The sequence below is a fragment of the Cydia amplana genome, chromosome 1, assembly GCF_948474715.1.
Source record: "Cydia amplana chromosome 1, ilCydAmpl1.1, whole genome shotgun sequence".
NCBI lineage: Eukaryota > Metazoa > Arthropoda > Insecta > Lepidoptera > Tortricidae > Cydia > Cydia amplana.
In genome coordinates this window covers 1,154,928-1,180,680 of record NC_086069.1, presented here as the reverse complement: position 1 = coordinate 1,180,680, position 25,753 = coordinate 1,154,928, and the positions used below count along the sequence as shown (strand labels likewise).

The 25,753-nt window shown below is 38.3% G+C and overlaps 1 protein-coding gene across 7 annotated transcripts in view; it reads left to right on the top strand.

The window, feature by feature from the left end:
• LOC134652771 (synapse-associated protein of 47 kDa) overlaps positions 1–25,753 on the top strand; it is a 108,532-nt gene that overhangs the window by 7,267 nt on the left and 75,512 nt on the right. For all 7 annotated transcript variants that reach the window (XM_063508045.1, XM_063508198.1, XM_063508360.1 and 4 more), the window contains one exon: positions 18–139. In XM_063508045.1, the coding sequence (XP_063364115.1) occupies positions 18–139 (122 nt within the window). The remainder of the gene's footprint in view (positions 1–17; positions 140–25,753) is intronic.

The following is a 25,753-nucleotide window of genomic DNA, read 5'->3' as shown; positions in this document are numbered from 1 at the left end:
AGCCAAGTGTTCCACAGTGACGACGAAGGCGGTGGCCGGGGCCAAGTCCCTCGGGAACTTCCTGTATTCGGCCGTCAACAAGGCGGGAGCCAAGGTCAGCGAGGCCAGCGCCAAGATCAAGAAGACCGTCGAGGAAAACGTGAGTACATAGAATTTTAATTATTAATAGAGCAGCTATTCCATTATGTATCTGAAATCTAAACAAAAAAAACATGTGAATCAGTCTTTCGCCTGATGACAGTACAAAATGTTTGCCAAAATGTGTAACTTTAAGGGGCCTACACCTAAACGCAAAATGTGACAGTTCCGAACAAGTGACAGGCTGATATAGTCCGGCGAACTGGTAATCTGTGGGCCCCTTTATTGTCTGAACGATCGGGTCACGTGGTTCATATCATTTTAAAGATAGATAATAGGTACCTACAAAGTTTGTACACAGCGTTCACGGATTGCATCAAGGCTAAACATATAGGTTATGCTTGCCGGAACAAGTGCATTGCCCCACAAACAACGGACGGATAAACAATATTACTAGGAAAAATATATATTTTACGTCACCGCTACGCGAGAAGAAAATCTCACTTCCTGGCCAAGGCAAGACGTAAAACTTTACACAAACCACGGGCGGTAAGTCATAAAGCCCCAGATCGCATATTTATGGCCCTCACCTTCGGTTCGGGCCACAAACACCTGCGATCTGGAGCATTTATGAATTCACCTCCCTAGGTATGTAATGTACTATTACAATCGAAATATATATTTTTTTGAACAGATACACCATATCGACGACGAGAACATTTTTTCTCGCATCTAATTCGCAGCTTTCTTTTAAACATTGGATTGGAAGTCACTACCTATAGATTTATAAAATATTTGCGGCCTGCAGTTTTAAACAATGATAATTGCTTTATTTGAATGCCGCTATGTGTATAATGTGTGTACAAAACGTGCGGCACGCGTCGTTCACTGGATCAGACGATAAATCACATAATATTTATCAGTTTTATCACGCGTTTTTTCAATAAACCATTGATAACACGACACGTGTATGGACGTGTTTTAGGTACAAAAAGTATACCTCATTCAAAATAATTTACCAAATAATAAACACATCTAAAATGCGGGAATAACAGATTATACAAATAGCTTTAGATTTCCGAAAAGGAACGTGAGTAGAATAACGAATTTCGATAATAGGTACCTACTCGAAATCAGGAGCTTTTGGTTATTTTTTTTTGTAAACATATTTATTTAATAATACTTGAAATATAAAGGAATTATTACAGTGTCTACAAAATGAAGGTATATTTTAACTAACAGCCCTAACTTTTCGCTTTCAGAAAGCGATCAAAGTAATTCGTAACTGGTAACTGAAGCCATTTTTCTAAAAAGGCTCTTAGAGTTGTAACTTGTAACTTCTGAAAGTTCTGAATTTCACTGCTTTACTGAAACACTGCCTTAAACTAAAAAGGACGTAAATGCCTAGACTCTTTGCCGCTCATGACTTTTGGGTCTTAGAATAAAATAACGAGCTAATTGAAGTGGGGGGAAGGTGGTGAATTTTCATTGCTTGCACGACCTCATTAAGAGCCAACAGGAGTGGTCATTTCTCCATACAAACGTACTCGACTGTTTCCTCCGTGGGTTTTGAAGCTAGAGCAATGATTTTTTCAACACAGATTAATATTGTCAATATCTGTGTCGGACCGTTTTGCGTTTTTTGATATTTTTGTTTTTTAAGGCGCAAGAGCCCTTCAAAAATGGCCAAAATGGCCTAATTGACTATGCCGCAATGAGAGGCGTGCTATTCAAAACTGACATCAATTAGTCAAAAAAGCAAAACGGTCCGACACAGATAATGTCATAATCATTTAGATTTCCAAATTTGGTTACGATTGGTTAAGTTTTGGAGGAGGAAACAGTCGAGTACGAAACCTCGATTTTTGATATTTTTACGCAGGATTTTTCGCCTTGTCCTTATCGCACTAGTTTTAGGAGCCGCTTCCGTTAGCGAGACCTAAAATATTTACCTAAAATATTTAAATCTTAGCTCCTGTTGGCTCTTAAAGTCGAGTTTTTAGGCTGCCTGTCCACTGGAACAGAGCGAGTATAGACGACGATATTGTGGCCATACCAGAACTCTGGGATCGAGGCGTAGCGCTTCTCTCCTGAGTCCTGCTATTTCTATGTAGTTCTTCTTTAAGAGTGCCAGTGATAGCAGTACTGAGTGACAGAGACAGCACTACTGCTCTCGCTCGTATTATCGAATCCTTTTTAGTTTGCCGCTTAATGTTCCCATTTCCCCTTACTTTCCCCCTAACGCCATGTACCACTTAACCCATCGTTTAATATAACGGCACAGCCTTCCGCACTACCTTTGACACAGACTGACTTAACGTGAACCTTATAGCGAGGAGATACGGTCTACAATTAGTGTTGCTGTTAACACCCGGAAAGCACAACAAATATCAATTTAACCCGCCCCGTAGCCTCAATGAGCACTTACGCCCGGGAGGTATATTCGAACTCTGGAAGAGTGCACTTAATCTTCTATCGACATGTTATTGATATTGTGCATTTTGCTCGCACCAACACAGTCTCGCTTTCAGTAAGGAGATTTAACTGAAAACTGGTTGTCAGTATACGGAGCCGAACAAGCGTATTCGAATTTTAGTTATTCGATCTGTTTCCGATTTGATACTAATCTGTCAGTGTCAAAAGTGACGTTTTTGGTTGAAGAAATATCACTTGAATGATATTTTGTACATAAATTCCGAAAAACTTGGTGGTACGAGCCGGGGTTTGAATCCGCGACCTCCGGATTGCAGGTCACACGCTCTTACCTCTATATCATTGTCATATTATGATGTGATTAGTAAAGTTCCCATTGGCGTCCCGATTGGAAATCGGGTTGGGGCTACACTGAGGTTGGCAAATAGTGGCACTGTGGGGGATAATTGTGCTGGATGGAGATTTAGCCGTGTTTGCGAAGTAATGGGATCCCTGGATTACTAAAGTGAATGCTGATGTCATTCATGTTATACAATTGATCTTCAGTTCCTGCGGCGTCCAGTTATCGCTTGGGTCGAGTTGCGAAGGCTGTAGCTCCAGAGGTGGCCCGGACATGTTATTTCGCCACCGTACACTCGTTGGTACAGTACGGTGCAGAGCTTTGGGGACGCTGTGCCGAATGGGAGAGGGTCTTTCGCTTTCAGAAACGAGCGGTCAGGATCATAGCGCAGGTACCAGCAAATACCCCGGCGAAAGACCTTTTCAAAAAATTAGGTATCCTCACGCTGCCTGCGATAGTCGTAATGCAGGTAGCCATTTACGTAAGAGAGAACCTGGCAGCATACAAGACGAACAACATGAGTTCCAATTACAACACACGAAATGCCGGAAAACTAGTAGGTATTGATCGTAAATTAGTGAAATCCAACAAACTAACTCACGTGATGGGCCCCGCAATCTATAATAAATTACCCCAAAGTATAGTCGAAGCGCCTAGTTTATACAGCTTTAAATACCGCCTAAAAAACTGGCTAGCTGAGCGCCCGTTCTACAATCACGAGGAATTCTTATTGAATAAATTATGAGTATTAATTATATATTATTACCCACTGTAATGTTGACCTTTAACCGTATTAATTATGTACTAAGTATTCTTAATGTTGCTATTATATTTTTCTTCCTTGACGTGTAAAATGACTTTACAAATAAATGAGTATGAGTATGAGTATGAGTATGACAGCAATAAATGCCCTTTACTCATTCTCAATTGACTTTCCCTTTTAGTCCTATACTAGCAAACCTGCAATCCTCTTATCTACTTCGAACGAAGTTAGAGGATTGCAACCTAAAGTATTGTGGGCTAAAGTTGCAAATCCCTTATATCCTTAAAATAGAATAAGAGCTAGGTTTGGGACTACGAACCACCACTTAATAAGCCTAACTAGGAGTAACAGTCACGCCATACGTTCATTAGTTCCCACGTACCCGGGTTACATTCTATTAGTCTTAAGCTATTATTAGGAAAAGCTTTATTTTACTGTAGGATTATCGGTTTTCCTTCAGTAAAGTTGAAAGGTTAATTATTCCGTATTTGTTTGAGGTGTGAAAATGAATTCCTGAATGAATGAATTTCCTCAAATTAATGATACGCAATGTTGTACGACTAATGAATGAGTATATGTACTCGTATAGTTGTATTCCGAAGAAAAGACTACGATTAAGTTAACTGCTTAAGGCTGCCTTTCCAATGAGACGGAGATAAGACGTCTCTTCTCCGCTCCGCTGGATTACAACCAATACTATTGGTTCCTTCCCGCACTACTCCTCTCATCTCTACTCATCTCCGTGTTAGTGGAAGGGAGCCTGATTGTATATTGGTTTTCCTACATGGTCCCACTTGAAAAAATGAGTGAAATTTGTTTTAGTTTTAATAAATACAGAACGACACCGTTATTCGCAATACATGCCATTCGCGATCTCTGTCAATCGGCAGGAGTCAGGACAGTGAGTCAATAATTGGATTGTGAGTAATCCCTGTCACTAACAGTGCTTCCTCTGATTAAGCTCTTCCAACTGGTTCACCGGTTGATATCATTGTTCTTGTTGTTGAGTTGGCAGTTGTGGTTATCTAGTTATGGGTTGGTTAATAAAAACGTAGACGTTCATGGACACAAAGTCACAAATCCTGTAAGATTATTTTCTAACACGAAGGCCACGACGGAAACGTTGCGAGCGATGTCACTCAACTGACACCACTGGTCCTGTGGACGCCACACATTTTTGGATAGAAGGACAGGGTTTTACTTTGAATAGAAGCAGATGGCGTCATCAGCATAATAAGTCTAGCGACATCGCCCTTAGTGATTAAATCGTGGGCTTCGTGACCTAACCATCGGATATAAGTATCTCAATCGCTAATTGTCAGTATTGGAGCAGCTGCCTTAACATAAAAAAAATAATGAAAAAACTTTTAATACTCACCAAGTCAACTGCAGCTATAAATGTAGTATGTACAGTCAGCAGCAGAAGTTGCTAAGCGGGCCAGGTGTTCAAAATGATCTTGACGCGACTTTATTGTTTAAGGTAATTCTGAACACCTCGCCCGCTTAGCAACTTCTGCTGCTGACTGCACGAGTAAAGGATCGCCAATATCTCTCCATCCGACATTAATTGAATCCCCGGTCCAGCTTTATCGTACAAAAATGTCACGATCCTCGTATTAATTTTTCCTCAGAAAAGCCAAGTAAGGCGATCTTTAATCAGAAAAAGGAGCAATAGTGGACAATAACTGGTTCAATTCGGTTCTTAGTCGATTGGTTTTCGATCCGAATTTCTACATTTACTGGTTTTTAGAGAAATGTGTCGAAACGCCACATATTGAAGTATATTCTTACTTAGGACATACTTATATTCAAACTCTCGTATTCATAATTAGCAAACCTTTGTTAAATTCTGTCTTTTTCTAACAAACAAATGTCAAAATGACGGATAAGGGCAAACGATTATCAAGGGCTTGTTTTGAAACCCGACGCCCAAAGGGAAGAGAGTTTTTATTACTCGAGTTTACAATTTGAATACTGTCGGTGTTACGCACAGCACAACGTTTGTCACCATCCATGCAAAGAAAACCATTAAGTTATCAGTAAATAGTCAGTATCGTAGCTATATCAAAGAACTCTCACCATATACTAAATTCTTTCTCAAGTATCGTTTTAAGAAAAAAAAGAATAAAAGTAAATGTACTTTTATCCTTTTTTTTCGACTGCTACCAATTCCAAATAAAATTCTAAATGAGTTCGGGCCCGATTCAGATTTTGAAATAGACATCTGTTAGATATCTTTTAGACATCGCCAAGATACGATAACGATATGTTTAAGATCTAACCTGTCAAATTTGACATTTGCGCGATTCTGGAGATACTCTTGAACGATTTCCACAAGATATGGCTTAGAGATCCAATTCACATCTAATAGATATCTAACTCTATCTAACGTAAAAGTGACATTGGTTGCTCGAATTGCGCTGCAAAAGAGAACTAGTTGAAATCTAAACTATAACGTGTCTAGAATGGATCTAGTACGTGTCGTCTCTTGTGAATATCTTGAAGTTCGAATACGGCAGTTCTTCAGAATTCTTTGCTGTAGCTGAAAGAAATATTATCATAATTTACGAGCAAAGTTCTTCATTCTGTTACTTAACATTCAGTCCATTCGCCCTCCTACAGAGATAAAATCCAGGTATAATACCTATTATACCTATTGAAAATTTAATGTAGTCCTAAAAAAATATTCAGAGCACCGATTGGATCTATGATTTCCATTTCTGTTATATCTTTAAGTGATATTTAGATCATCTGTTTCCAAAATTTCATTCACTTTATTTTACCTATAATATGGAAAATAGGACATTATTTTGTTGTTCCTATACGCAAGTTAGCGCTGTAGAATTAAAACATGCTATAAGGAGTTCTCTTAGAACAAATGAGTTAGTAAAGTTGGAGCGGGAGTATAATCTAATAAGTAAGTTATTTTTCTCAAAAATGGACGGCAAAGTCGACGTTGCCGGTTAAAAAATAGGTCGCGAAGTGCGTAGTTTATGGTCATTCAAAAAATTAAAAAGTTAAAAACATTGCAGTCTCGATTTCGGGACTGCAATGTCGCATACAAATTCCATTATTTAACGAGTTCCAAACTTTTTAAAACTTTAAATGGCCATATCAAATGAAGGCAATAGGTCCCTTAAACAGCCAAACAGATGATCAGCACTTATTATTATAAAGCCTATAACAGACTATCGCACCGCACTGCGACCTTGGAGCGTCGCACCCATAAGTGAGAGCGAGAAACAGATATCTCTTTCTCCCTCTCACTTATGGGTGAAACAGATCTCTTTCTCGCTCTCACTTATGGGTGCGACGCTCCAAGGTCGCGGTGCGGTGCGATAGTCTGTTACAGGCTTAATGTTGGTACCGCGACTATTTAGGTGTCTCAAATAGGTTGGCGTATTTTGAGCAGAAAAATACACTTCTTTTTTTTTAAAGGCGGCAAGCAAATTTTTTTAATGGTTGTATTTTTTTCTGTGAAAATTAGAACGTTGCTTCTGTAAGTTCTGTAAAATATTTCTATTTCTTGCACCATTTTTGAGAAAAGCACTATATATGACTCGGCTGGAAGGCTACTTGCTGGCTTCGGATTCAATTAAACGGACTCCCAAGGTCGTCCGTTTAAAACGAATCCTCAGCCTGCAAGTAGCTACTTCCGAACCTCGACAATAATGTACTATTCTAGATAGCGCGTGCTAAAATAACGTCTATTTATAGACCGTCCCTCAGTGTCAAAGTCGATTTTATCAATTACTTGATTTTGATTTCATTTAGTGTCCTTTAACGTCCTGATTCTATCTTAGATTCTCCTACGCTAAGCTACGCCTACTGAAATGAGTTTTTATTTATAGCCCTCTGTAATTCGATCTGTCTCATTGGGAGTGGTGCTTAATGAATGGTTTTGTTCAGCCGTACTGACCTCCTTCTCTTATGGCTCCTCTACACGATGGGCCAACGCCGGCCACTCCAAGGGACGCATTTATGCGTTAGAGGGAGCAAGTGATACTGCTATCTCATTCTACCGCATGGCTGCGTCCCTTGGAGTGGCCGGCGTTAACCCATCGTGTAGAGGAGCCATTAGGTCGAATGGAAGTACATGCATATGTATGTGGTAGGGTTTGCTCCCGGGAAATACCGGTACCGAAAGTACCGGGAATTCCCGGGATTTAGAGGCAAGCAAAGAACCGGGATTTCAAAATTAAAATCCCGGTACTCCCGGGATTTACGGGACTAATATTTCCGGTACAATATTTGACTGCTTTCTGTTACTTATCATGAAATATCATGTTTTATAAAGAAAATAAATATATTTTATCAATCTAAGGCTGATGGTAATACTTTTACGGCTGACCACTACATTAAAATAAATTAAAAAAAAGTCAATGGGTTTGACAATGCCGGCAATATAAAATTGCGTAATTTGATACTTTAAGGGCATAAATGTTTGTACGACAAATAATTTTATACGAACAATTAGTTATTTCTTATTTGTATACTAACTAGAAGCAAAAATAGAGACAATTTTGTAATTAATAAAATACTACTTTTAATTCAAATTCAAACACGGTATAAGAAACTCACATATGATAATGATATTTTAAATGAATTAATAATTCTGGCTGAATAATTTCTTGATTTGTCGTATTGATAGTTCTGTTATTATATGTTCGAAGGTCCACAGCCCATTTTGAACGCATGCGAAAATTATATTTTTTTTATCCTTTTTCACAAAACGTCTTACATATTTAAAAAAAATGATGACATTACTGAGCCACAATTCAGTTTTTGCCAATCAACAAAGATAGTAAAAATATCATGTAGTTTAGGAAAAAAAAAACAAATTCTATTAATGATTGTGTGACTTAAAGATAGATATGAGCGCCGCGCCGGCGCGCCGCCGCCGCCGACGTAATTTTCGCGCCGCCGCCGCCGACGCTGCCCTATCGGCGTGGCATCGGCGTGACCTTGGTAGTTACTATCTACTTTCAGAGGTTTCAGAACCAGATAATATTATATTCAATCGAGTTTAGATGTTTAACGGCGCCACTTCGAATAGTTTATAGGCATTCAAAAGGTATTTTAGGCCCATATAATTCAAAAATATCGAAGGTTATGCAAATTTATCTGTCTAGTAACCGCGCTACTAGTCTTGGGGAAACGAAATTATTTAATATCAATTTAAACATCAATATACTCGTAATAAACATACTGATTTTCTTCCATTTTTATTGTGGAACGTTCTACATTACAATTTATAGATTGTATATACACTAGACATGTCAATCACAATGAAAAAATTACCTGTGATCAACTCTGGCTAACGTGAGACTCGAACCCACATCTTTGGATTATCGACCCAATGCATAACTAATTTTGCCAGCTATTAACCATCCGTAATTTACCGCGAATTTAACCATTGCAAGCATGATTAAACGTCTTTAAAAGGTTTAAAAAGGGGCTAATTTTGAGATATTAATGGTTTCCACGTCCAAATGTCCGGCCGTTGGCTTCGCACGGAAGGGCGTCGGAATCGGGTCTTATTTAAACTTGGCCACTGTCAAATTTCAAGCTTTGCTCTCTCGCAGCTCAGTCTTTGGCCTTGCATCGCTTGCATGGAAGTAAGCCGCTATATGAACCTGTAAGTTTTTTGCCCTGTTTGGAGCTCAACTTTCGGCCTCTTTTAAAACGCTTGAACATTGGTCCTTGTCTGATCTTAGCTCCATTGCAGCTCGGCCTTTGGCGTCGCACGAATGCGCCCGCAGGAAAGCTCCAGATCTTTAACACTATGGCTTCGGTCTTTATCGGCCTTCGCCCTCGCTCTGCTCTCTTGTAGCTCGGCCTCGCACAGAAGCGCGCCGCAATCAGCGCTCCAGGCGTTTGGCCGACAGCCAAGCTCACACTTGGCGTTCGATTCTTAGCTGTATGCTTACCTGCAGCTCATCCTCTGGCCTCGCATTGGAAGGCGTCGAAATCAAGTCTTCGGTGTTACATGGAGCTCGGCCTTGCCTCGCTAAGATCTTCCGGCCAGAACCTCGCCAAGATTAAGACCGCCTATCCACAGTTTATACGATATAAAACTTTTTTCGTACCATTATTCAATAAATTATCCTTGAAAAAAGAAAAAAGCATTTATTTTATAACTTTCTTACAGCAAAAACATGTTTTTCGGTAACATTTTCGTTTGAATCGTTTTTTTCATTAATCGAAGGTGTTTCAAGGCCACGCCGCCGATTCGCCGCCGCCGCCGACCAATTTTGACCGGCGCGCCGCCGCCGGCTTAATGCCTATCGGCGCTCATATCTACTTAAAGACACATATTATGGTATAAAAGAAGTGTGTACCTTCACTGTGCTACTTTTTTATTGTTTTAAGAAAGATTCGTGGTCGTTTTACGCTTTTTTTTACTGAAAATTGATGTGAAAACTGATTTTTGAAGGCAGTCCCGAAAGTACCGAAAATACCGGGAAATCCCGGTTCCATTTTTGCCCGGTACCAAAAATCCCGGTTCTTTTAAACAGTACCGGTTCTGCAATCCCTAGTATGTGGCGATATTATTCCTTAAATAAGCAACGAAAACGAGCGATGAAGTTATCCGTACATTTAGTTAAAGAGAGCACTTAGGCATTAACTCAAAAACCGGACAGCCATATTCGAACTTTAAGATACGTCAAATATTAGATATCTATTAGACATCACCAAGATATGTCAGTGTCAAACAAGTGTCGAAAGTGACGTCTCTTCAAACAAAAACGTCACTTTTGACACTTGTTTGAAATTGACATATCTTGGTGATGTCTAATTCAAAGTTCAAGAATATCTAGTTCAAAATCCGAATCGGGCCCGGAGTCAAAGGTCCAAAACTGTTTTAAAAGTGGTTCTTCACCATGCCATTTTTTTTACATTTTTGCCCCATGGTTGAAAAGCTGGAAAGTGGGAGGGGATACTAGATCTAATAAGTTATTTTCAAAATGGCGTCTACTGAAATTACGTATATTTTTAGACTGTCCTCTGTAATTCGATAACGTCTCGCCGGGAGTGGAGTCTAATGAATTGATGTATGTTATTTATTCATGTACCGTATTCAATTTTGTTTTTAATCTTCTATTTTCTTATAACACCGTTTCTTATCCCGTTATTCTAACTTTAAAAGTTTTAAAAGGTAATCTTAGAACAAGTGTTAAATAGGTCTGATGTGCCAGCATAAAGCATAAAAATATGCAAAGTTTTCCACATAGAAAAAAAGGAACTTTCCGTAATTTGCCTACGCTAATATATTGGGATAACAAAGCCTGATAACTTTCGACCCCTTAAAAATCTCGACGAGACGTTGCCAGCAATGGCGGCAGTTTCCTCAGGTGCTGGCGCCATGCCAGCGACAACTAGGGCGCCATAATGCAGCTCTGACGCAAAATGCCCCGGACAATAATATCAAAGGATAATGTATCAAGGGTCTGCCTGGAAACCAGCGTTGTAGTAAATAATTAAATATACTGCAACATTATATGCTGAGGCAAGCTCCTATTTAACATTCGTGAATATTTCTCCCTTAGAAGTACAACTCAATTTCTTAGTTTATAAGCACTGACTTAATATAAAAGAAATAGACACACAAAGCAGAACAAAAACGTCAAGAAATGTGGATCCCAATGACGTTTCGCACCATTTGCATTGATGATAAAAACGCTTACGTAAATTTTGAGTCAAGATAAATGTTTCGTACAGAAAAGAGCTTAATGTCGTAAGCATTAAGTGTCAAATTTGCAAACATAAGTACCAACACTGTTAAAAAATTTAGTCCGATGGCACTAAACGTAACGTATTTACGTCAAACAACGTCAAACGAGAATAATGAACGAATGCAGTCACTTTTGTACACTTTAATATGTATTACTGTACAGGAAAACCAATTGAAGTAATAAATAAAACAAATTTAATTTAATCGGGAGCTCAAATAAAATTAATTCGTGGTTCAAATTCAAACAAATTAAATTTTTAATTCGTAAGTATACGTCTTTAAATACTAATTTCCTTGAAATAAATTCTACTTATTAAATAACTGTGTATTTAAGATCTAAATTTACTCATAGCGCGGGTGCACGGGGACATTTAGATACTGATTGGATTTTTTTTATAGTCTACCTATACTTTATAAAAAAAAATCCTGTGGTTGTCACTGTGTTCCGACAGGTTTAGCATTTACAGTTAGTCGATATAAGCCCTTAAGCCCTTGCTACACGGTCGCCGACAAGCCTTCTAACCGTCTGACCTTGGTCTGACCTTGGTCAGTTTTGGTCAAATTTTGTTGGAAACAACTGTCTACACGGTCCGTCCAGACCAAGGCCACGCGGTCTGAGGGGCTTGTCGGCGACCGTGTAGCAAGGGCTTTATTGGTGGTGTATATGTCGGAAACAGGGAAATGGGCCGAACACACAAGTGCCGTTTTGCCTTGTTTAAAACTGCATCACCCCTATCTCTTGCTATAATTAAATAGCAGTCCACTTTGCACGTCGCATAGGTTTTCTTGGAAATCTTGAATTTAAACATAATATTATTTCTTATGAATTCCATATAAAAATATAAAAAAATATTGACCTCACATCGACTCATTAGATTTTTGTTCCTTAACATCCCTTCTTTGGTACTAACAAATTAATTTATTCAAAACCATAAAATTACCACCAGATTACATAAATTATGTAATGCTATCCAAACAACTAACCGAAAGAAATACATTCCATCCTTTTTCCTTGTTTTATCATTGTTATTTTTACATATTTTAACGGCACATTTCGTAATTGTTGACAACTTCACATTTGAGCGTTTCAAACAAGACTAAACGAAAAAGTAATGCATGATCTGCTTTGACATCACTTTTGTGGGGCCATTTTTGGCGGCTGATTGTGTATCCAGTTCTTTATACTATATCAATGTTTATAAGTCTAAATGTATATAAGGTTTATCTGTAAAAATGTGTTACACTATCTGTTAACTCTGTCATTTCATGTGATGTTGAATAAAAAATTCTATGTCTATGTCTACAATGCAATAGCCACAATAGGTACAGTCACCTGCAATCATATGTTACTCTTTGAAGGCCGAAAAAATGTGTGACATGCTCTTATGACTCTACAAATAAGATCGTGTCAAATATTTTTGCGGCCTTCGTTGTGTAACATATTATTGCAGGTGACTGTACTCTTATGTCGCGTGTGCACTGTGCAACATATACGTATTTCTTGATTACCAGAAACCGGAACAATTGGAACAAATATTTGTGCTCTTCACACAACTAAATGGATTTGAATCTGGATTCGTCAGCTTTGCAGCCATTGAGGTTAATCCAAAGTAAACGTACTTTTGTAATCATCAGGCCTCGGAGTTTTTTTAGCACGGTAAGACTAAGGAGAGCTATGGAGTCTTTGTTAACATTAAAATTAAGTTCATACTCATACTCATCCTCATTAATTAAGTACAAGTAAATTATGTACAGCTCTAGACCTAATAAATATCAGCGATCATCACAATAACGAAATACGTAACTATATATTCATGACATAATGTGACATCTGATTTACTCATACACATATTTAGGTAAAGAGGTTTAATCATAAGTGGCCTATCACTTAAAAAAGTACTTAAGACATGCAACCTATGATTATAAACATTGGTAATACGTATTCGACATATTAAAACGATATTCCATAGATATTAAAACTGTTTATTATTCATTAAGGTTGATATAGAGCTACAATATTTTAGAATAGTTATGCGTTACTCTTCCTTACGTCTACAAAACAGTTCGTTCACACCAGGGATGTTGCGAACATCCGCATCCGCATCCGCAACCGCGGAACATCCGCATTATTTTCAACATCCGCATCCGCATAAAATCGATGCGGAGCTTATGCGGATGCGGATGTCGAACAAGTCGGTACAAGAACGTCTTAGCGGCGGCGTAAGTGCTAGGTAATTTCGTCATTACCTATAACGAAATCGTCTAGATCCAGAAAAGTCGGCGAAGTTACTGTTTATTAAATATAACGTACCTATATTCTTGCTCAAATACTAAACGTTTGGTTTTTTTTAATAAAAAAATACTAAAAATGTAATATTTGACGTTTTCTAAGTACCTAATCTTGACATCCGCATCCGCATCCGCATCCGCGGATGTGAGCCTTTAAAAATCCGCATCCGCATCCGCATCCGCGGATGTCAAAAAATCTGCATCCGCAACATCCCTGGTTCACACATAATGGGCAGTATAAACGTCGTAAGTCGCATTCATGGGCATCATTTTCAAGACACCAATATCAATATCTTAACAGTAATTATAGTATGTAGGTACGTTAAGTACTTAAATAAAATATTGGAGCGATGACACTGCAATATGGGTAATATAATAATATTAACATACACATATACATATTATATTATTGGGCATCATTTTCAAGACACCAATATCCTTATCTTAACAGTAATTATAGTATGTAGGTACGTTAAGTACTTAAATAAAATATTGGAGCGATGACACTGCAATATGGGTAATATAATAATATTAACATACACATATACATATTATTACTTTTTTATAATATAACATTTAATTAAATATATGTAAACAGAATTAATTACATATAAGTAGTCTAAGTATTTATAAAACGATTCGGACGAACTTAATTAATGAGGATGAGTATGAGTATGAATTTAATTTTAATGTTAACAAAGACTCCATAGCTCTCCTTAGTCTTACCGTGCTAAAAAAACTCCGAGGCCTGGTAATCATTCTCTCGTTCGTCTCGCTTGCGCCAGTATGTAATGTACGAGCCAGTACGAGCGAAATGCACGTGCTAATCTTATAGCTTTAAACGAGCAATTCTTGTATATATATTTATTAAAGTATTTATTTATATGTATGTATATTTCGGGGATATCGGAAACGGCTCTAACGATTTCGATGAAATATATATAGGGGTTTTAGTAGTAGTAGTAAACTCTTTATTGTACAAAAAGACGTAATAAAAATAACATACGAGTAGTGAGAAGTACAAAGGCAAAGAAAGTTTTTCGGGGGCAAATCGATCTAGATAGGTCTTATCGCTGGGGAAACGCGCATTTTTGAGTTTACATATGTTTTCCGAGCAAAGCTCGGTCTCCCAGATATTGATAACTAAATGACAACATTTAAATATAATTCTTATGTCAAGTGTACGGTCGAAATTCGAGTTGGCCTCCTAGTTATTAGGTTATTACCAAAGCTCCGTGATTCTTTACTGAAGTGGTTATATCTCGTAGCGCTACGCCGTAGCACGTAGCATTATACCGTAGCATTCTAAATAATTTGAAGTAAATATATTTCACAAGTTCCTTTTATAAAGAATTAGCCGTCCAATTCTTCGCCCTTTTGTGTAAAAACACAGTCGGTTAAGTAATTTCTAGTTAACTTTTAAACATTAAACTTGACAAAGAAAACAACCATCACTGTCACTAGTCACTATTCCCAGCAACGTCATTTAGTATGCAAAAGGGCTCGCCTGTCTGTTCCTTTTTAAAGACTTCGCCGTGTAACGTTCTCAGAAGTACATTCCCAATATAAACGCAAGTAAGAGAGACGAGAGTTTTAGTCTATCCAGTGGTAGAACGTGGCTTTAAATGTTTTATTTTATAAAGTAAGTAGGTCAAGTAATTGCTGTTGCATACGGTATCATACAAAACGCATGTTTCGTTCACACGGCGACGCAAAATGAGTTGTCTGCCCACATACAGTCACCACACGGGATTGTTATGCCATTTAGGGTTCTTGCTAAATTAGAAATTCTATAGCGTAAGTATTGAACAGCCCATTTAGCTAGAACCCTAAAGGTGCAACAATCGCGGAGCGTGATGGTACAGTGGAATTTCTGCAGCTCAAATTACGCAGCTCACAACTCATAAAATTACGCTCGTAGTCGTAGAAGCTTCACCCTTAAGGTGACAGTCCGTTTCCAACCGCAGCTGCACTACTGTTCATTTTACTATGGAAATTGACAGTAACAGCGACGCGTTCAGTACCAGTAGTGCAGCTGCGGTCAGAAATGGAATGTTACCCTTAGACTCACGCTATATACCTAGTCGCTCTCAGCTCGCCCGAGCGATGGGAATCACACTTCAGTGGACAGTACCGACAAAGCCCATACAAAGGCGTGAATAATAAACGATCGTTACATTCCCGCTAAAAATACACCGACAAAGGCTTTGTACTGTTTCACTTTTTATAAGCCTCTTGTTTGAATTTAGTTTTGTTGGGTTTGTTTGGAAGAAGCTTCTAACTAGTCCATCTACCTTTGAGATACACAGACACTGTGACTTCGTAATATGCCGATTTCACGTATGTATTTATTTATTTACCTAACCGCGGCACGCGCACATTGACAACTCTAGGGCTGAGCGAGTGAGCGGCCAAATCCGATAGGTCAGTACTCAGTATATTTGAATCATATCAGTCAGATATGAGTCGCGCGTTCATTTCGCTATGACTTTTGTCCGTACATGTATTAGTGCAAGCGAGACGCCCGCGCTAATGACTAGGGGCCCGATTCTGATTTTGAAATAGACATCTATTGGATATATTTTAGACATCACCAAGATACGATAACGATATGTTTAAAATCTACCCTGTCGAATTTGACATTTGCGCGATTCTGGAGATACTCTTGAACGATTTCCACAAGGTATGACTTATTTCGGTATCAGCGTAATTCGTCCCATTCGTTTTTCGTTCATTTCTTATGTCCGTCTCATTCTGTGTTCGTCACTCATTCTTTATTCGTCTCGATCGCTATATGTCCCTATCGTCTTAAGTACAATTATGTAACCTGTCTCTTTCTTAACAAGTCTTTTTCGTTTTTCGTCACGGTCTTCCTAGGACTCATTCTTTCTTATTCCCTTTCGATTTTTGTCTCATTCACTTATTCGTCTCATTTTTTTTCATGCATTCGTTATTAGTCACATTCGTGATTAGTCTCATTCATTTTCAGTCTAATTCTAAGTTCGTTACATTCGTTTTGCGTTTTTTTTTCCGTTCTGTATATGTACGGGACATATAAACTTCAATTTGTTTATGAATTCCGATCCGGAGGACATATGAATAGCAACTAAGACCTACTAGTACGGGACGATTAGCGAACGTGCCCAAAAAAGAACGGAACGAGTTACCATTAAAGACAAAAAAAGAGTGAGACGAATAACGAAAGTGACTAAAGATAAAGTGCGAATGATACCAAAAAAGAGAGACACAAACAACGACATAGTCCTAGGAAGACCGTGACGAAAAACGAAAAAGACTTGTTAAGAAAGAGACAGGTTACATAATTGTACTTAAGACGATAGGGACATATAGCGATCGAGACGAATAAAGAATGAGTGACGAACACAGAATGAGACGGACATAAGAAATGAACGAAAAACGAATGGGACGAATTACGCTGATACCCTTATTTCATATTTCATATTTCTTTATTTCGTATATGCACGGATACATTACACGTCAAAACATTGTAGGTACTTACAGATAAGATTAAATTAACACTTATTCTTAATTACATTTTCCATTATTGATAACATAATGAGCAAAGGTTACTTTAAAACAAATTATACAATGTCAGGTTAACTAGAATAAGAAATAGCCATAAATTTAAAAATTAAACTAAAGTAAATTCAATTTAAATTAAATGTCACAGATTTCTCGAATGTCATAAAAAGCATTATTAATTAGCCATTTCTTTAATTTCCTATAAAATGAGTTATTATTTTCTATGTTTTGTATGTCATTTGGGATAGCATTGTATATTTTCGGACCGATTACATAGCTGGTTTTGGCAGACTTGGTTAGTTTGCATTTTGTTGTAGTTAGTTTGCCCCTTTGTCTGTCTCTCAAACATCGCAGATTGTCGGGCCTTAATGGGAAGTGATTAATGTTAGTCCTTACGAATTTTGCAACATTGAAAATGTATTGTGACGGAATTGTCATTATGTTTAGAGATATAAACAGCTGCCGAGCCGGTGAGCCAGGAGGTGCGCGAGCTATTGTCCGTACCGCCCGCTTCTGGAGCACGAACGCGCGGTGCCAGTCAGCAGCAAGTCCCCACAACTCGAGACTATAGTTAAGAACCGAATGGAATAGTGCTAAGTAGCTATTTCGTACCTGTGCCTGCGGAAGTATGAGAGACAGACGTTTAGAGCGTAGCAGACTCCTGACAACTTATTACAAATATTTTCAATTTGTGTATCCCATTTTAAAGCCGAATCGATCCAATAAAGATCCAATTCACATCTAATAGATATCTAACTCTATCTAACGTAAAAGTGACATTGGTTGCCCGAATTGCGCTGCAAAAGAGAACTAGTTGAAATCAAAACTATAACGTATCTAGAATGGATCTAGTACGTGTCGTCTCTTGTGAATATTTTGAAGTTCGAATACGGCAGTACCTATGCCTAGCACATGATTGGTGCGACAGTATCTCGCGGCGAGATAGACTACCCTTTTTTTTCTAACTATTGTTAATTAAAGAGGGACGGGTAGTCCGGCTGATAACTCATTATTCGGGTCTTGACGGTTTCTCTGATTCCCCGTTACAACACTTACAACAGCCAAGTGAATTAGGATTCTCAGTATCGAGATCGGAAGAGCTGCGCTGTGACCTAGATATTATAGGGCACACGAACTTGGCCCAGATTTCGGCCTTATTAATGTCATATTGATTTTATTGGAGTGCTCTGCCGAGCAGCTTTGGCAGGGTTTATTTGATTCGTGCCGACGCATATCAAATATTTGAAGATGTATAAAGAAATCCGATTCCAATTTGCGTCGCTCTTAAGTTGTCGAATTAATGTCCAAAAATCCTAATGCTATCTTAGACAGAACGAAATAGACGGTTAAAGCTATCCGCCTCGTTGCTCACGCCAGTTGGGTTTTCCAAAGTTAAATCTTTCCGGGCCTCATCACTAGCAATGGTACTACTACACGAATAAAACTTTTCCAAGCTTCGCATGACAAGGAAATTTATAGAATCTAGGTGAACAGTTTTCTCCACTTTGTTTAAGCAAACTCTCTGACCCATTTCCTGTAAGGTATGGTAATGTATTATATGTACAATGTTGCGGCGGATTGCAGTGTTACCGGACTCTACGTAATGGACTTACAAATTGGATTCTGTGCGGACTTGGGAGTTTGAAGGTTTTGCGACAATGCTATTTAGTTTGCTGTGCTCATATCCTTTGGTTTGGACTTAAATAGTTTGTTGTTGCAGACATTGGACATAGCTTTTGTTAGGTTTGTGGTTAGGATGCAGTGAATATACGTACAAATTCCGTTGCCAATCGCTTTTATTGGGGAGCACGTTGCGCTATACATGCAACTATATGTAGCTAAGTACGTATAGTATAGATACATGAACAATACGCTATGCTACAAACATGCGAACATAATCTATACAAGTTATTAGACGAGAAGGTAAGCTTACTAGTGTTTGCCACAGAAGCAATAATGCAGTCCCTCTTTACCCGCCTAAGCTCGGATAATTCTACATTGAAATATATCTCTGGGACTAAGAATTGAACACACAATTTTCTGAATAGAATTTCTCCCACAAATATGTGCAGCAATGAGAAATATTCAATATCCTCCAGTAGTTCCAGTGACTTCACTTAAATCCTTTACCAAGGGAGCTAGGACTTTCGAATTAAGTTGAGATATTTCTGCAAAATTAATATTGTGCATGTATAGCTAAGGATATAAGTATTATTTGAAGCTTTAGATTCTTCGCTTTATTTAAAATCTTATATTTTCTGTGCTAAATTCAGTTTTAAAACCTGTGGGAGTTCAGTTGAATTTTGTTGAAAATTCCAACATTAGGTATTGTGTTAAAACATAGACTAGGAATCCTCTAGACTGAGTTTAGAGCAATTATTTCATGAAACCGATGCTGCCAAAAATACGGGGGTGCGGGGGGACGAGGTGAGCGAATCCCGTGCCGTGATTGGTCCGTTCAAAGACACGGACCAATCACGGCACGGGATTGACTCGAAGATGGAGTAAAACTACCGTATAAGTGGCAGAGGGGGTAGCGTTACTATGCTCAGTCTAGAGGATGCCTTGTCTGTGTGTTAAAATTATGATTATATCATTCTTTTGCTGGAATTTGAGAAACGAAGAAAAGTGTTTCTATGAAAAGAAGATAAGTAAATTCATTGTACGCGGCCATGAATCGATAAGGTAAAGGCGGTGAAAGGTGAAATGATGAGCATTCGAGGTAAAAATATCTAATTCAGAATTTGACTCGACGAACGAAATTGACTCGTTTCTTTGAAAGCGAAGCTTTTAGAAACGATTCATTGTTAATTCTATTTTTGCCGAAACCCTCCTGTACAGGGTTAATTCAGTGGCGTTTTACCAAAATAGAATCGGAGCTTTATTGTAAAACCTTTTTAATCAGATACGAGATACGACCCACCCCTTTTTGTTTGTCACGTTGTGTTTTTTACCCGAATAAAATGTTTGAATTTTATACCATTACTCTTCTTAAATGTTCATTTATAAATTTACTTTCGTCCTGGGTGTATCTAAAAAAAACATTATAACATAACACACAAGTTTACGCTCCGATTCAAGATGTTCCTGATATTCCTGATTAAGTGACAATCCTTCTTTCTTGTCTACTATTTGTTCAGTATTGATGAAACTAAAACCCCGTTTAATGATTTAACCGCCCCAACCCTTATCTGTTGCTCTGTCACATATCCTTCCATTCCCTTCCCCATCAGCCTCCATATAAATACGATACGCGTCATCAACATAAATGAATCCCAAGCAGTGCACGATAAAACCACTTATGCCTCTCTTAACATCGTTTCGCACTTATTCCATCACACCAATGTCAATCTTTTTATGTGAACCGTAAAGTTGACATTTCCAAACAACGGTTGTGGGATGGTGGTTGCTGTGAAAGCGATCAGCTCCCTATTGTGCGATCGTTTTGACCCAATTATTATAGGCCTCCATTCACTTTTCGTAGGTAATCAAACGGATATAATTAATTTAATGTCACTTTTCTTAGAAAATAATACATATGTCTAAACAATGAATTTCTTTAAGAAAAAGATTTTATTATACAGGGTGTCCCAAGATGTAGTGATATACTGAAGCTGGGAGGTAGAGGACCTAGAGGGCTATCTGAATCACCCCCATGTATGTTCCGCGATTTTTCGTATTTTCGGAGTTATGATTTTTTTAAATTTTTCACCTATCGCCGAGTACGATGAGATTTTTATTTATGGTGACGTGAATTATTGCGGTAGTAGCTGATAGATAGGCCAATTCAGTATGGTAACATTTACTATCGTTAGATCTCTGAATGAAATTAAAAAAAAATTTAATGCCAAGATAGATAAAATTACCCAGTACGTTTTATTTTTCTAAGCGCCCTTGAAGTTGTGAACATACTGGGTAATTTTATCTTTCTTGGCATAATTTTTTTTTTAATTCCATTCAAAGATCTAACGATAGTAAATGTTACCATACTGAATTGGCCTATCTATCAGCTTAGCACACAAAAAAATCAAGCATCTACCGCAATAATTCACGTCACCATAAATAAAAATCTCATCGTACTCGGCGATAGGTGAAAAATTTAAAAAAATCATAACTCCGAAAATACGAAAAATCGCGGAACATACATGGGGGTGATTCAGATAGCCCTCTAGGTCCTCTACCTCCCAGCTTCAGTATATCACTACTTCTTGGGACATCCTGTATTATGGTAGTTGTGTTCTGATGATTGTGCCAATGTTTCATCAATATGTTTGAAAAGTTTGTTCAAAATTTTTTCCCATTTAAACAAGTGTGCTAAATATCTTCTTATGGTGTCATAAGAGATCACTGATTTAGGTGGAATAACAGAATGTGATGTTATTATCTTCCAAATATGTACTATGTTTTTGAGGCTTGACAACTATTTAATTGTCCAGCTAACGTACTTAATTTGAATACCTATTCAATGAATACTGCAACTATACATTCATTTTATTACACTAGTTGTGCGAGATTTAGCTACATTTTGCCCGAATACATCACCCGCACCACGACCTCGTCATATTTCATCTCGCTCCATTGTCGCCGAATTCTGGGAAACATTTTATTATTATTCATAAACGTCCATCAACTCTATTTTAGTTGGAATTAGTTTGTCCTCCTCTCTCATTTTGATATTTGAGTTTGTAAGAAAAAGACACAAATTCATTTCAAGCATGTGTTCAGTTATGTTACAGGCTCATGAACTGTCGCTAAAATAATAACATGATGAGGCAATTATACGGTTGTAAAGAACATTTAACCATAGGTACCTACTCTAAATGAAATGAGCTCTCATTTAGTTTCAATACATTGTTTGTAAAGTTAACATAATTACCCTAATTTCAAAACAGAACAAGTCACAGTTCTGCTCAAATATAAAACAAATCAATGCAACAAATTAAGAATTCAAATACCGAAGACTTAAATCAGAGTCAGCGTCGAATGCTTCACTGTCATGCCTAATTGACATTGAATAATAAATTGCACTGAATCTGTGGTCCAATTTTCATGACCTAAACTCCGGGCCAGTTATTTTTTGCGGAGGCTTTTATTCTCGCCTTCTCGTTAAATAGAGGGCTGGGAGTAAACGATATCGCTGAGGTTGAGAAGGCGGATTTAGGCTCAAAGAAATGGGGGTTTTCTATCTACTGGCTTTTATCTATTTTCAGATAGAATACCTCGGTTGTCTGAACGTAGAAACTTTGACTTGTAGCTATTTTACGAGGCAAGCTGAATAGCTTAATTTAAATGAAATATCGACGCATTTATTAACCCATTGCACTTATTGATATGCACCTACTAATTCGACAAATTTGAATTTATTATGATATTTCTTTGGTTTTAGTATGTTTACATCTCTCATGAAATGTGATGATAACCTTTCTGTATATTTTCGCCAAAACAATACATTTTTACAATTCTTTATATATTAATAATAGTAAGGTCTTTTGACTGAGGATAAATTTGCGGTTTGTGATTGTTTCATTCGCGGAAAATGAAAGTAACATCAAGCACAATTGCTTTTAAAAGACAAAGCAACAAGAGTATTAAAATAATGTGAATGTACCAGACAGAAAACAGAAGACCATTAGTTTTCCCTCCGCGTTAAATTACAGGGAATTCAACGAGAAAAAACGTTATCGAGGAACCGTTTGACGTCGCCAGACTAATTACAATCGAGTTGCTTCTGCAATTTCATAACTCCCTTAAACTTCAATATGAACCTTAAAGTCTTTAGGTAGAGTACAATTTCAATGTACCGACAAGTGGAATTGTTAAACTCTTGACTGCGAAGCACTATTAAAGACTTACAGAATCTTTGTATATTTTATGAGAATAAATTACACGCCGATTACGTAATATATGTATGTGCTCACGCACATTGTAATTTGATTTGAAATTTCTATTCGGAATAATGATTTTTATGAATTATGATTGGATCTCAAATGTATTAAGAAAAACATATTGAAGTTCGATTAAAATTTATTTTACTTTTTAGAACACGGTTTTATCACGGTTGCTGTATCAATTCTGAAGCTGAAGTTATTACCTATGTTTTGTCTTCTAGAATCTCATTAATATCAGAGAAAAGGGTAAAAGGAGCGACACATTTTAATTAAAAAGTACATGAGGCTCCCTTTGGTGGTAGAAACTTTGAAGCTTAAATTGACTTCGGGCAAACTAGTAGTTTTTTTTAATTAGAGCAAATTTACGAAGCACAATTGTTATTCCATGTTATGTGTTACGTAAAAACGACGTTCCATTAAAATTCTTCAATATTTTTTACCATAATCCTGGGAATTCCTTTATTGTCCCTCGTTTTCCCCTATTGTTTTGATTATTTTTGTCCATTTAATAAGCCTCTGAATCATGAAAGGGTCTTTAAGTCCACCTTTAAAGGTGACTGTTGTATACATAGGTATATCATCATAATTATAGATGTGGGTAGCTGAGGAATGTGCGGTAGGTTGAGAATAAAAATAAATCAGTCATTATCTAGCTATCTTCCTGGTTTTACTTAGATTCCTTAATCCTGAATACTACATGGTGTCAGGTGTAAATAACTCAGTGTATTAATCGTAAATCGGACGTCTCGGTTGTTTAGTGATGACGGGAAATGAAGTTGCGGGGTCGGCCGCTCAGAATAGTGGCTATGCAAGTTTACAACAGCCGCCGCCGTTATGCGACGGCAGCAACGGTAATATGGCGGACAATTGGCGTGATTGGAAAAAGACATTCGATTGGTACTTAGTAGCTTCGGGGCGTGATGGGGCATCGGGGAAGGAAAAGTGTGCGTTATTCTTACATATCATTGGTAAAAGCGGGCGCGAAATATATGAAGAATTGGACTTTGAAGAGGCCGAAAAGGACGATTTTGATGTGTTGTGCGAAAAGTTTGAATCGAGATGTGACCCAACAAAAAACATTAACTTTGAGAGACATCTGTTTTTTGAGTGTTCGCAGGGAAGTGACAAGTTTGAGAAATATTATGCCACATTGAAAGTGAAAAGTAAATCGTGTAAATTTGGGGATCTAAGGGATAGCTTGATTTTGACTCAAATGATAAGGGGGATAAAAGATGGCCAGCTGAGGGAAAGGATGCTCAGAAAGTCGGACTTGGAGTTAAAAGACGCCGCAGCATGGTGCAGGGCGGCCGAGGTGGCGAGCGAGCAGGCCGGGGCCGTGCGCGCCGCGGAGCCGCCTGCGCCCGCGCCGAGCGCCGCCATCGAGCCCGTCGTGGCGCGCCCGCGGGCCGCCGGCCGCCCGGGCCCGCCGCCGCCCGCCCGGCCCCGCGCCGCGACCGCTACCGGTGCCGGTGCCGGCCGGAGGGAGCGCCGATGTTGGAATTGTAGCTACACGCACGACGACAACAGATGCCCAGCTGTGCAAGTGACATGCTTTAGGTGTAATAGGAGAGGGCATTTCGCGAGATGTTGTCGGTCGTCCGGATTTGTGAGTCATACGATGCGTGAGTTATCGTGTCAATCGACGGAGGAAATGAGCGAAGAGGAGGAGTTTATGATAAGGGGAATTGAAATCGGAAGCGTTGACAGAAAGGACTGGTACGAGTGGATAGTGGTAAACGGAGCACGGGTGCAGTTTAAATTGGACAGCGGTGCGGACGTGACAGTTATCTCGATAAACAATTATGTGGCTGCCGGATTTGATAAGCAATCATTATGTAAGACGAGTTCAATATTGAAAGAGGTTAGTAAACATATATTACCAGTTGTAGGTTGTTTTGAAGCGGACTTGAGTTTTAATGATGCTATAATTAGACAAAAAATATATGTGCTAGACGCCGACTCTGACAATTTGTTATCGCGAGATGCTTGTGTACAATTAAGGTTGATAAAGCGTATTTATGAAATTAAAGACTCTTGCATTAGTAAGATGATAGCGTCGCATAAGCACATTTTTGAGGGAATTGGGCAGTTACCGGGGTTACATAAGTTAACAATTGATGAAACTGTCCCGCCTGTTGTTAGAGGGTCTCGAAAAATACCAATTAAATTACGGCCAAAATTAGAGGAGGAGTTGCAAAGGCTTCAGCAGTTAAATATAATAGTGCCGGTTAGTGAACCGACTGACTGGGTCTCCAATATTGTGATAGTAGAAAAAGCGGATGGAAATATTCGACTGTGTCTGGATCCTCAGCATTTAAATAAAGCGATAAAGCGAAGCCATTTCCAACTCCCCACTCTTGATGAAATAACGGCTAATATCTCGGGTGCCATGTATTTTTCGGTGTTAGATGCAAGTAAAGGGTTTTATATGTGTGTTCTAGATGAACCTAGCTCAAAACTTTGCACATTCGCGACCCCTTTTGGGCGCTTCCGCTTCCTCAGGTTACCGTTCGGGGTCAGTTGTGCGTCAGAAGTTTTTCACAGTATAATGTATAAATTATTTGCAAGGCAGGGTGTGGAGGTATTTATTGACGATATATTAGTTTACGGAAAGACGCGAGATGAACACGATCAGAGGTTGGGGGAGGTAATGCGTGTAGCGGCTGAGTATGGGGTTAAGTTCA